Consider the following 12,825-nt stretch of genomic DNA (forward strand, 5'->3'; position numbering starts at 1 on the left):
TTGCCAGCTCTAGGCCTTTGGGATCAGATTCAGGCAATATTGTTATTGATGGAAATTAAGTTGATATCTTTGTCAACATTCTGATATCTTATAGGGTTGTTTTTAGAGTCATCTGCTCCCTCCCTCAGTGAATTGGAAGTGAAGAATTTCAACTTTTTTTCTGTTTGAAGGACAAGTCAGTCCTCTGATAGATGGGAGCTTAAATTAGCCAGACTTTCAGATGTTTCCTCCTATTACCTCTTTCTCTGTTTAACCTCAGCTACACACGAGTACATTTCTTCCCCACGTCACGTCTCTCCTATTGAGCTGTGAGCTTTCTCAACACTGTTAACATGTACTTCAAAAATATTTCTCCAATGTCTTAAAAATTAAAACATGTGAAATGTAATCAGTCCTACAGCAAATCGTCACATCCTAAGGATTTTGTCCCAGTGTGGTGCCGGAGTATTTGAATATTTTAATGCAAAATCCAAGCACAGTTGGAGAAAACAGGTATGTTTTTTAAACATCTGGTGTTATATTTACATTTGGAAATCTCACATTCTTCCAAGGCTGAGAAATAGGAACATCTGTGTTTCCTTGAGTGAGAAGGGAGCCATAAAGAGGCAAGTGCTGCCGCAGGTGTGAGCCCTGCCTCAGGACGGCACTAGCGGGAACTCAGGAGTTCCTCAGCAGGTCATTCTCCCAGCTCATAGTTTGATTTCTGCCTTAAAAATGATGGACTGATTTTTTAAAGTGAATTATTAAATATGTTTTGCTGAAATTAATTTTCCTTATGATAAAATTTAGCATTTTAAACTTTTTTTTTTTTTTTTTTGAGACAGAGTCTCGCTCTGTCACCCAGGCTGCAGTGCAGTGGCGCCATCTCGGCTCACTGCAAGCTCCGCTTCCCAGGTTCGCGCCATTCTCCTGCCTCAGCCTCCCGACTAGTTGGGACTACAGGTGCCCGCCACCAACCCCGGCTAATTTTTTTGTATTTTTAGTAGAGAAGGGGTTTCACCGTGTTAGCCAGGATGGTCTCGATCTCCTGACCTCGTGATCTGCCCACCTCGACCTCCCAAAGTGCTGGGATTATAGGCGTGAGCCACCGTGCCCAGTCATTTTAACCATTTTTAAGTGTACAATTTAGTGGTATTAGCTACATTCACAATGCTGTGCAACCATCACTGTCTTCGAACTATTTCATCAGCCCAAACAGAAACTACATACTCATTAAACAGTAACTCCACATTCCCTCCTACACCCAGCGCCTGCTAACCACGACTGAATGTTCTGTCTCTATGACTTTGCCTATTCTGAGTATCTCATATAAGTGGAGTCATAGGACATTGTTCTTTTATGTCTGGCTTATTTCACTTAGCATGATGTTTTTAACGTCTGTCTATGTTGTAGCATGTGTCAGAATTTCCCTTCTTTTTCAAGCTGAATAATATTCCATTGTATGGAGAGACCACATTTTGCTTATCCGTTCACCTATCAGTGGCCACTGGGGTTGTGTCTGTCCTTTGGCTATTGTGAATAATGCTGCTATGACCATGGGTATACAAGTGTCTGTGTGAGTCTGCTTTCGATTCTGGATACGTGCGTAGTGTGGGATTGCTGGATCCTATGGTCGTTCTGTGTTTCGTTTTTTGGGGAATTGCCATGCTATCTTCCATAGCAGCTGCATCATTTTACATTCCCACCACCAGTGCACCAGGATTCCAGTTCTTCCACATCCTCACCAACACTCATCATTCCTTTCTTTTCCATATTGACTGAAATCAATCAGCTTTTCTTTGGTTTGTTTTGGTTTTTGAGACACAGTGTTGCTCGGTCATCTAGGCTGGAGTGCAGTGATACAATCCTAGCTCGCCACAGCCTTGACTTCCTGAGCTCAAGTGATCCTCCCACCTCAGCCTTCAGAGTAACTGGGACTACAGACATATGCCACCACTTTTTTTCTATTGCTTTTTATTTGTTTGTTTGTTTTTTGTTCGTTGGTGTTTTTTGAGACAGGGTATCACTTTGTCACTCAGGCTGGAATGCAGTGGTGCAACCTTGGCTCACTGCAGCCCTGACATCCTGGTGTCAAGCCATCTTCTTCCCTCACCCCCGAAGTAGGTGGGACTACAGGCCCACACCACCACACCTGGCTAATTTTTTGTATTTTTTGTAGAGACAGGGTTTCGCCATGGGCCCAGGCTGGTCTCGAATCCCAAGCTCAAGCAGTTTTGTGTGCCTTGGCCTCCCAAAGTGCTGAGATTACAGGCATGAGCCACTCTGCCCAGCCAGCACTTTAATAACAGCTATCCCACTGGGTGTGAAATGGAATCTCACTGTGGTTCTGATTTGCACTTCCCTTATGACTAGTGATGCAAGCATCTTTTCATGCACTTGTTGGCTTTTGTGTATCTTCTTTGGAGAAATAGCTATTCCAGTACTGGAATCTACTCTTACCAAGGTTGCATATTAGTAATTAGCTAATGGAATAATTTCAGGATGCTTTGTAAATGTAAAGGTTGTGATCATGCTATTATTTAAAATTCTAGCTGGGCATGGTGGCTCATGCCTATAACCCCAGCACTTTGGGAGGCTAAGGTGGATCACCTGAGGTAAGGAATTCGAGACCAACCTGGGCAACATGGTGAAACGCCATCTCTACTAAAAATACAAAAATTAGTTGGGTGTGGTGGCACCGACTAATGCTGGGGGCAGGAAAATCACTTGAACCTGGGAGGCAGAGGTTGCAGTGAGCCAAGATTGTGCTACTGCACTCCAGTCTAGGTGACAGAGCAAGACTCCATCTCAAAATAAAATAATTAAAATAAAATAAAATAATGTTTAAAATCTTTTCGGGAAAGTGCCCTGTAGCAGGAGGGAGAGAAAGTACTGAAGAGTTATACAATTCCCAAAGAATAGAAGGTATACTTTGTTTTTAATGTGAAGTAACTATTTGCTGGATGGAGCATTGAAAGAGAAATAATTCCTCTTTTATAAATAGATAGAAGACCAAATGACTAGGCTATGTTCTCCAAGCTGCCACTCTGTCTCGGTCAAATGGCAGCAACTCAACCCAGATGCGCCTGAGGCCCTGCAGGCCCCAGCCCAGGTGCCGTCCTTGTTTCGCAATGATCGACTCCTTGTCTACGGATTCATTCCTCACTGCACACAGGTAAGAAGGCGCAGAGTTTGTTATTCTATGGGAAGACCAATGTATTTTGCTATATTTTTTCTGTCTTCTTCCCTCCCCTTCTCACCAGCAGATTTTCTTCTTCTGGGAACATAGCTGGTGGTTAGCCAGGGCTTTGGGGAGGCTTCTAACTTTCATTGAAAGGGGAGAGGAAATCACCAAAAGAATTTCTGTTAAACCAAGACACTGCAGAGTGGAAAGGCTAATGAGGAATTTATTTTTTTTCCCATTTCAGGCAACTCTGTGCGCACTAATTCAAGAGAAAGAATTTTGTACAATGGTGTCGACTACTGAGCTTCAGAAGACAACTGGAACTGTAAGATTCAAAACCTAAACTATCGACCCATTGTTTGAAAGTTATGATGTTATATTTCCATATATGATGCTCTATGTCAAGCTTGTCCAACCCACGGCCCAGGGCAGCTTTGAATGCAGTCCAACACAAATTCGTAAACTTTCTTTTTTTTTTAATTATATTTTAAGTTCTAGGGTACACGTGCACAACGTGCAGGTTTGTTACATATGTATACATGTGCCATGTTGGTGTGCTGCACCCATTAACTCGTCATTTACATTAGGTATATCTCCTAATGCTATCCCTCCCCACTACCCCCTCCCCACAATAGGCCCCAGTGTGTGATGTTCCCCTTCCTGTATCCAAGTGATCTCATTGTTCAATTCCCACCTGTGAGTGAGAACATGCGGGGTTTGGTTTTCTGTTCTTGCGATAGTTTGCTGAGAATGATGGTTTCCAGCTGCATCCATGTCCCTACAAAGGACACAAACTCATCCTTTTTTATGGCTGCATAGTATTCCATGGTGTATATGTGCCACATTTTCTTAATCCAGTCTGTCACTGTTGGACATTTGGGTTGATTCCAAGTCTTTGCTATTGTGAATAGTGCCACAATAAACATACGTGTGCATGTGTCTTTAGAGCAGCATGACTTCTAATCCTTTGGGTATATCCCCAGTAATGCGATGGCTGGGTCAAATGGTATTTCTAGTTCCAGGTCCTTGAAGAATTACCACACTGTCTTCCACAATGGTTGAACTAGTTTACAGTCCCACCAACGGTGTAAAAGTGTTACTATTTCTCCACATCCTCTCCAGCACCTGTTGTTTCCTGATTTTTTAATGATTGCCATTCTAACTGGTGTGAGATGGTATCTCATTGTGGTTTAGATTTGCATTTCTCTGATGGCGAGTGATGATGAGCATTTTTTCATGTGTCTGTTGGCTGTATGAATGTCTTCTTCTGAGAAGTGTCTGTTCATATCCTTTGCCCACTTTTTGATGAGGTTGTGTCTTTTTTTCTTGTAAATTTGTTTGAGTTCTTTGTAGGTTCTGGATATTAGCCCTTTGTCAGATGAGTAGATTGCAAAAATTTTCTCCCATTCTGTAGGTTGCCTGTTCACTCTGATGGTAGTTTCTTTTGCTGTGCAGAAGCTCTTTAGTTTAATTAAATCCCATTTGTCAATTTTGGCTTTTGTTGCTGTTGCTTTTGGTGTTTTAGACATGAAGTCCTTGCCCATGCCTGTGTCCTGAATAGTATTGCCTAGGTTTTCTTCTAGGATTTTTATGGTTTTAGGTCTAACATTTAAGTCTTTAAACCATCTTGAATTAATTTTTGTATGAGGAGTAAGGAAAGGATTCAGTTTCAGCTTTCTACTTATGGCTAGCCAATTTTACCAGCACCATTTATTAAATAGGGAATCCTTTCCCCATTTCTTGTTTTTGTCAGGTTTGTCAAAGATCAGATGGCTGTAGATGTATGGTATTATTCCTGAGGGCTCTGTTCTGTTCCATTGGTCTATATCTCTGTTTTGGTACCAGTACCATGCTGTTTTGGTTACTGTAGCCTTGTAGTACAGTTTGAAGTCAGGTAGCGTGATGCCTCCAGCTTTGTTCTTTTGGCTTAGGATTGTCTTGGCAATGCGGGCTCTTTTTTGGTTCCATATGAACTTTAAAGCAGTTTTTTCCAATTCTGTGAAGAAACTCATTGGTAGCTTAATGGGGATGGCATTGAATCTATAAATTACCTTGGGCAGTATGGCCATTTTCACAATATTGATTCTTCCTATCCATGAGCATGGTATGTTCTTCCATTTGTTTGTGTCCTCTTTTATTTCACTGAGCAGTGGTTTGTAGTTCTCCTTGAAGAGGTCCTTCACATCCCTTGTAAGTTGGATTCCTAGGTATTTTATTATCTTTGGAGCTATTGTGAATGGGAGTTCATTTGTGATTTGACTCTCTATTTGTCTCTTACTGGTGTATAAGAATGCTTGTGATTTTTGCACATTGATTTTGTATCCTGAGACTTTGCTGAAGTTGCTTATCAGCTTAAGGAGATTTTGGGCTGAGACAATGGGGTTTTCTAAATATACAATCATGTCATCTGCAAACAGGGACAATTTGACTTCTTCTTTTCCTGAGTACCCTTTCTTTCTTTCTCTTGCCTGATTGCCCTAGCCAGAACTTCCAACACTATGTTGAATAGGAGTGGTGAGAGAGGGCATCCCTGTCTTGTGCCAGTTTTCAAAGGGAATGCTTCCAGTTTTTGCCCATTCAGTATGATATTGGCTGTGGGTTTGTCATAAATAGCTCTTATTATTTTGAGATACGTTTCATCAATACCGAGTTTATTGAGTTTTTAGCATGAAGGCTGTTGAATTTTGTCAAAGGCCTTTTCTTCATCTATTGAGATAATCATGTGGTTTTTGTGTTTGGTTCTGTTTATGTGCTGGATTATGTTTGTTGATTTGCGTATGTTGAACTAGCCTTGCATCCCAGGGATGAAGCCCACTTGATCATGGTGGATAAGCTTTTTGATGTGCTGCTGGATTCGGTTTGCCAGTATTTTATTGAGGATTTTTGCATCAATGTTCATCAGGGATATTGGTCTAAAATTCTCTTTGTTTGTTGTGTCTGTGCCAGGCTTTGGTATCAGGATGATGTTGGCCTCGTAAAATGAGTTAGGGAGGATTCCCTCTTTTTCTATTGATTGGAATAGATTCAGAAGGAATGGTACCAACTCCTCCTTGTACCTCCGGTAGAATTCGGCTGTGAATCTGTCTGGTCCTGGACTTTTTTTGGCTGGTTGGCTATTAATTATTGCCTCAATTTCAGAGCCTGCTATTGGTCTATTCAGGGATTCAACTTCTTCCTGGTTTAGTCTTGGGAGAGTGTAAGTGTCCAGGTAATTGTCCATTTCTTCTAGGTTTTCTAGTTTATTAGCGTAGAGGTGTTTATAGTATTCTCTGATGGTAGTTTGTATTTCTGTGGGGTCGGTGGAGATATCCCCTTTATCATTTTTTTATTGTGTCGATTTGATTCTTCTCTCTTTTCTTCTTTATTAGTCTTGCTAGCAGTCTATCAATTTTGTTGATCTTTTCAAAAAACCAGCTCCTGGATTCATTGATTTTTTGGAGGGTTTTTTGTATCTCTATCTCCTTCAGTTCTGCTTTGATCTTAGTTATTTCTTGCCTTCTGCTAGCTTTTGAATGTGTTTGCTCTTGCTTCTCTAGTTTTTTTAATTGTGATGTTAGGGTGTCAATTTTAGATCTTTCCTGCTTTCTCTTGTGGGCATTTAGTGCTATAAATTTCCCTCTACACACTGCTTTAAATGTGTCCCAGAGATTCTGGTATGTTGTATCTTTGTTCTCATTGGTTTCAAAGAACATCTTTATTTCTGCCTTCATTTCGTTATGTACCCAGTAGTCATTCAGGAGCAGGTTATTCAGTTTCCATGTAGTTGAGCGGTTTTGATTGAGTTTCTTAGTCCTGAGTTCTAGTTTGATGGCACTGTGGTCTGAGAGACAGTTTGTTATAATTTCTGTTCTTGTACATTTGCTGAGGAGTGCTTTACTTCCAACTATGTGGTCAATTTTGGAATAAATGCAATGTGGTGCTGAGAAGAATGTATATTCTGTTGATTTGGGGTGGAGAGTTCTGTAGATGTCTATTAGGTCCACTTGGTGCAGAGTTGAGTTCATTTCCTGGATATCCTTGTTAACTTTCTGTCTCGTTGATCTGTCTAATGTTGACAGTGGGGTGTTAAAGTCTCCCATTATTATTGTATGGGAGTCTAAGTCTCTTTGTAAGTCTCTAAGGACTTGCTTTATGAATCTGGGTGCTCATGTATTGGGTGCATATATATTTAGGATAGTTAGCTCTTCCTGATGAATTGATCCTTTTACCATTATGTAATGGCCTTCTTTGTCTCTTTTGATCTTTGATGGTTTAAAGTCTGTTTTATCAGAGACTAGAACTGCAACCCCTGCTTTTTTTTGTTTTCCATTTTCTTGGTAGATCTTCCTCCATCCGTTTATTTTGAGCCTATGTGTGTCTCTGCAAGTGAGATGAGTCTCGTGAATAAAGCAAACTGATGGGTCTTGACTCTTTATCAAATTTGCCAGTCTGTGTCTTTTAATTGGACCATTTCGTCCATTTACATTTAAGGTTAATATTGTTATGTGTGAACTTGATCCTGTCATTGTGATATTAGCTGGTTATTTTGCTCGTTAGTTGATGGAGTTTCTTCCTAGCATTGATGGTCTTTACATTTTGGCATGTTTTTGCAGTGGCCGGTACAGGTTGTTCCTTTCTATGTTTAGTGCTTCCTTCAGGATCTCTTGTAGGGCAGGCCTGGTGGTGACAAAATCTCTAAGCATTTGCTTGTCTGTAAAGGATTTTATTTCTCCTTCACTTATGAAACTTAGTTTGGCTGGATAGGAAATTCTGGGTTGAAAATTCTTTTCTTTAAGAATGTTGAATATTGGCCCCCACTCTCTTCTGGCTTGTAGAGTTTCTGCCGGGAGGTCTGCTGTTAGTCTGATAGGCTTCCCTTTGTGGGTAACCCAGCCTTTCTCTCTGGCTGCCCTTAACATTTTTTCCTTCATTTCAACTTTGGTGAATCTGCCAATTATGTGTCTTGGAGTTGCTCTTCTCGAGGATTATCTTTGTGGTGTTCTCTGTATTTCCTGAATTTGAATGTTGACCTGCCTTGCTAGGTTGGGGAAGTTCTCCTGGATGATATCCTGCAGAGTGTTTTCCAACTTGGTTCCATTTTCCCCCTCACTTTCAGGCACACCAATCAGACGTAGATTTGGTTTTTTCACATAGTCCCATATTTCTTGGAGGCTTTGTTCATTTCTTTTTACTCTTTTTTCTCTACACTTCTCTTCTCGCTTCATTTCATTCATTTGATCTTCAATTGCTGATACTCTTTCTTCCAGTTGATCGAGTCAGTTACTGAAGCTTGTGCATTTGTCATGTAGTTCTCGTGTTATGGTTTTCATCTCTATCAGTTCTTCTAAGGACTTCTCTACATTGGTTATTCTAGTTAGCCATTCGTCACATCTTTTTTCAAGGTTTTTATTTTCTTTGCGCTGGTTACGTAGTTCCTCCTTTAGCTCTGAGAAGTTTGATCGACTGAAGCCGTCTTCTCTCAGCTCGTCAAAGTCATTGCCCGTCCAGCTTTGTTCGGTTGCTGGTGATGAGCTGTGTTCCTTTGAGGGGGAGATGCGCTCTGATTTTTTGAATTTCCATCTTTTCTGCACTGCTTTTTCCATATCTTTGTGGTTTTCTCTGCCTTTGGTCTTTGATGATGGTGACTTACTGATGGGGTTTTGGTGTGGGTGTCCTTTCTGTTTGATAGTTTTCCTTCTAACAGTCAGGACCCTCAGCTGCAGGTCTGTTGGAGTTTGCTTGAGGTCCACTCTAGACCCTGTTTGCTGGGGTATCAGCAGCGGAGGCTGCAGAAGATAAAATATTGCTGAACAGTGAGTGTTGCTGTCTGATTCTTGCTCTGGAAGCTTCGTCTCAGAGGTGCACCCAGCCATGTGAAGTGTGGGGTGTCGGTCTGGGGGATGTCCCCCAGTTAAGCTACTCAGGGGTCAGGGACCCACTTGAGCAGGCAGTCTGTCTGTTCTCAGATCTAAACCTCTGTGCTGGGAGATCCACTGCTCTCTTTCAAAGCTGTCAGACAGGGACATTTACCTCTGCTGAGGTTTCTGCTGCTTTTTGTTTAGCTCTGCCCTGTCCCCAGACCTGGAGTCTACAGAGGCAGACGGGCCTTCTTGAGCTGTGGTGGGCTCCACCCAGTTCGAGCTTCCAGGCAGCTTTGTTTACCTACTTAAGCCTCAGCAATGGCAGGCACCTCTCCCCCAGCCTCGCTGCCGCCTTGCAGTTAGATCTCAGACTGCTGTGCTAGCAATGAGGGAGGCTCTGTGGGCATGAGACCCTCCGGGCCAGGTGTGGGATATAATCTCCTGGTGTGCCGTTTGCTAAGACCTTTGGTAAAGCGCAGTATTAGGGTGAGAGTTATCCAATTTTCCAGGTGTTGTGTGTCTCAATTTCCTTTGGCTAGGAAAAGGAATTCCCTTCCCCCTTGTGCTTGCCAGGTGAGGCGATACCTCGCCCTGCTTCACCTCTCACTAGTTGGGCGGCACCCGCGGACCAGCACCAACTGTCCAACACGCCCCAGTGAGATGAACCCGGTACCTCAGTTGAAAATGCCGAAATCACCCGTCTTCTGTGTGGCTCACGCCGGGATCTGGAGGTTGGAGCTGTTCCTATTCAGCCATCTTGCCATAAACTTTCTTAAAACTTTATGAAATTTTTTTGCAAGTTTTTTTTTCCAGCTCATCAGCTATCATTATTGTATTTTATGTGTCACACAAGACAATTCTTCTTCTTCCATTGTGGCCCAGGGAAGCCAAAAGATTGGATACCCCTGCTGTCTGTACTTCCTGTGTTGTTTTCCTGTGTTGAAATTTCATTACACAACATGGAGATGGGCTGTATGTACAAATGAGTATACTTTCCTTCAGTTTCTAACACAGCCCTTCTTCATCTGGGGTAGTTGGGTCTAGGTGTGTCTATATGGGCATCAGTGGGTGGCAGTAACTGCAATAAAATATGCCATTTATGCATGGAAATTTTGCTAGAGAGGTTCGCAAAGATGTTCATGACTCAATAAAAGTTACATGCCACTGGCCTACTGATGCTATTTAGAAATATTGGTTATAATATTTCTATTATATTATAGAATAGATATAATTCTATAATATAATAGAAATTATAATATATATATAAATGGACTAAGGGTAGATCATATTGTATATTGAGGATGTGGGTTATTTTCCTTTTTTGATTAAAGCAACTGAATTATGAAAGAAAAAATTCCTGTTTCCCCAATACTCACACCATTTCTGGTTTCCAGATATGTGTTTTTCTCAACCAATTCTCTGACACCAGTTGCATGTCCTACAATTTAATTCAATTCTGACACTAGCCACCTGGGGTTGGCACAGACCTCACAGGTCTCACGGGGTGAGGGCTCAGTCCCACAAGACTGGTCCCCACTCCAGACACCAGTAGCAAGTAGCGGGTCCCCAGGTTACCCACATTTCTGGTCAGCTCCAAGTCAGTGTTTCCACAACCCTTTCTCAGGTTCACTAATTTGTGTAACAGCTCACAGAACTCAGGAAATGTTTACCTTAGTATTACTCATGTATTACAAAGAATATTATAAAGGATACAAATTAATAGCCAGACGAAGAGGTATATAGGGTGAGGCCCAGAATAGTCCAAGCACAGGAGCTTCTGTCTAACATACAGTTGGGGTGCACCATCCTCCTGGCACATGAGTGCCGACCCAGAAGCTCCCTGAACCCCTTTAGGTGGGATTTTTAAGGCAGGTTTCATTACAAAGACCTGGTTGATTAAATCATTGGCCATTGGTAATTAACTGTGCCTTCTCTGGAGGTTGGGGAGTGGGGCTGAAAGTTCCAGTCCTCTAATCATATGGTTAGTTCCCCAGCAACCAGCCCTCATCCTAGGGCCTTTCAAAAGGTCACCTCATTAACATAAACTCAGGTGTGGTTGAAGGGTCCTGTTAGGAATAACAAATATATATATTTCTTATGTCTGTAGGGAAGTTCAAACTTTCCCTCTGAAGTTTCCATGTTTGGTCTATAAAATAATCCAACAATAGATGAACAGGGGAAAAGACATGCAGATTTCGTTATATGTGCAAGAGCCACATGAGACTCAAAGAAGGGCCAGATGAGTGAAGTTTTATACTGTACAGAGGCGGGTAGGTGGGGACAGGTTGTAGGAGGAATAGGGGAGGAAACACATGGTGAGCAAAGGCTTCCTTGTGATGCAGATGAAGTCTGGCAGGCAGCAGCTCTCAGAGAGAATAGAAGCACCTCTGGTAACAGTTTCTCTATGATCCCTTTAAAGTATCAGACTTTAGCCTCTTATTCCTGGGAGTTCATCTTTCCTAAATCTGGATAAGGCAGATAAGGGGGTCTCAGAGAAAGCCTGTTTGCATCTGCTGTTTACTTCACTAACATAGGATTCCTCTGCAGATGCAAATATTCCCTACAAAAGGACTGCTTTCCAGAGCTACTCCTGTGTCTGCTGTCCCTCTGAATAACATCTCAAAATATGCCAAAGAAAGTATCTTTAAGCCGGGCGCGGTGGCTCACGCCTGTAATCCCAGCACTTTGGGAGGCCGAGGCGGGCGGATCACAAGGTCAGGAGATCGAGACCACGGTGAAACCCCGTCTCTACTAAAAATACAAAAAATTAGCCGGGCGCGGTTGTGGGCGCCTGTAGTCCCAGCTACTCGGGAGGCTGAGGCAGGAGAATGGCGTGAACCCGGGAGGCGGAGCTTGCAGTGAGCCGAGATCGCGCCACTGCACTCCAGCCTGGGCGACAGAGCGAGACTCCGTCTCAAAAAAAAAAAAAAAAAAAGAAAGTATCTTTTTGGGGTGGCCTATTTTAGCTTTTTTTGCATATCACAATATCACAAATTATTACTAAGAAGTTTGCGATGTTTGCCCTGGTACTGAATCCACTATAGTTTGGCCTTGAAAGTTCCTAGCCTATATATGCTATCTATGTAGTTTTTTCTTCAAAGGAGTGTTAATGTAACCAGATAAATAATTTCCCAGACATTGCTGGGTTTTTTGTCAAAAATGTATTGCTTACTTTTCAGCATTAAATCGGTATCACTGACTTATTAGTTGCCAGTGACTTATGTATAGAACTTAAGCTCAGTATTGCTTTAAAAATTAGATCTTTGTGGGTAACGATAAGGGAGAATAAATTAAAAGAGTATTTTTAGAAGTTAGATCTAAGGGGGAAAGAAGGTAAAATAATTTTACCTGGGAAGAGGTCGTTTTCCATAAAGGCACAGCAAGTTGTTCTTCCTCTGTGAGAAGCAGCCTTATCAATGACAAAATTACAAGAGTTGGAATTAAGGAAAGTTCCGTCTCTCAGTTGTTGGAGAGGAAGCACCTGGTGGGGCAGTCCTCACCCTGCAGAGTGCAGGCCATGTTCATGAATGGGCATCCCAGCACCAAGGCAGTTCTTCCTATGGTAGAAAAGAAGTTTTGAATTTTTTAAATAAAATGAATCAGCAAAATGGCCTTTTATAGAAAAAGCAAAACTCTAGGGACAGAAAAGAGATGCGGAGCTGCCAGGGCTAGAGGAAGCTACACAGGGGCACACAGGAACTTTTCAGGGTAAAGAGAATGTTCTGGGCCTTCACTCCAGCAGTGGTCACACAACTGTATACATCCCCTAAGACTCATCAAACTGTATATTTAAAAGGAGTGCATTTTACTGTATGCAGGTTA

General features: G+C 42.1%; 1 protein-coding gene across 1 annotated transcript in view; it reads left to right on the forward strand.

The window, feature by feature from the left end:
- PARP4 (poly(ADP-ribose) polymerase family member 4) overlaps window positions 1-12,825 on the forward strand; it is a 92,818-nt gene that overhangs the window by 55,544 nt on the left and 24,449 nt on the right. The window contains exons 25-27 of the mRNA XM_050766806.1: window positions 393-492; window positions 2,984-3,154; window positions 3,408-3,488. Coding sequence (XP_050622763.1) covers window positions 393-492; window positions 2,984-3,154; window positions 3,408-3,488 — 352 coding nt within the window. The remainder of the gene's footprint in view (window positions 1-392; window positions 493-2,983; window positions 3,155-3,407; window positions 3,489-12,825) is intronic.

This window comes from Macaca thibetana, chromosome 17 (genome assembly GCF_024542745.1).
Source record: "Macaca thibetana thibetana isolate TM-01 chromosome 17, ASM2454274v1, whole genome shotgun sequence".
NCBI lineage: Eukaryota > Metazoa > Chordata > Mammalia > Primates > Cercopithecidae > Macaca > Macaca thibetana.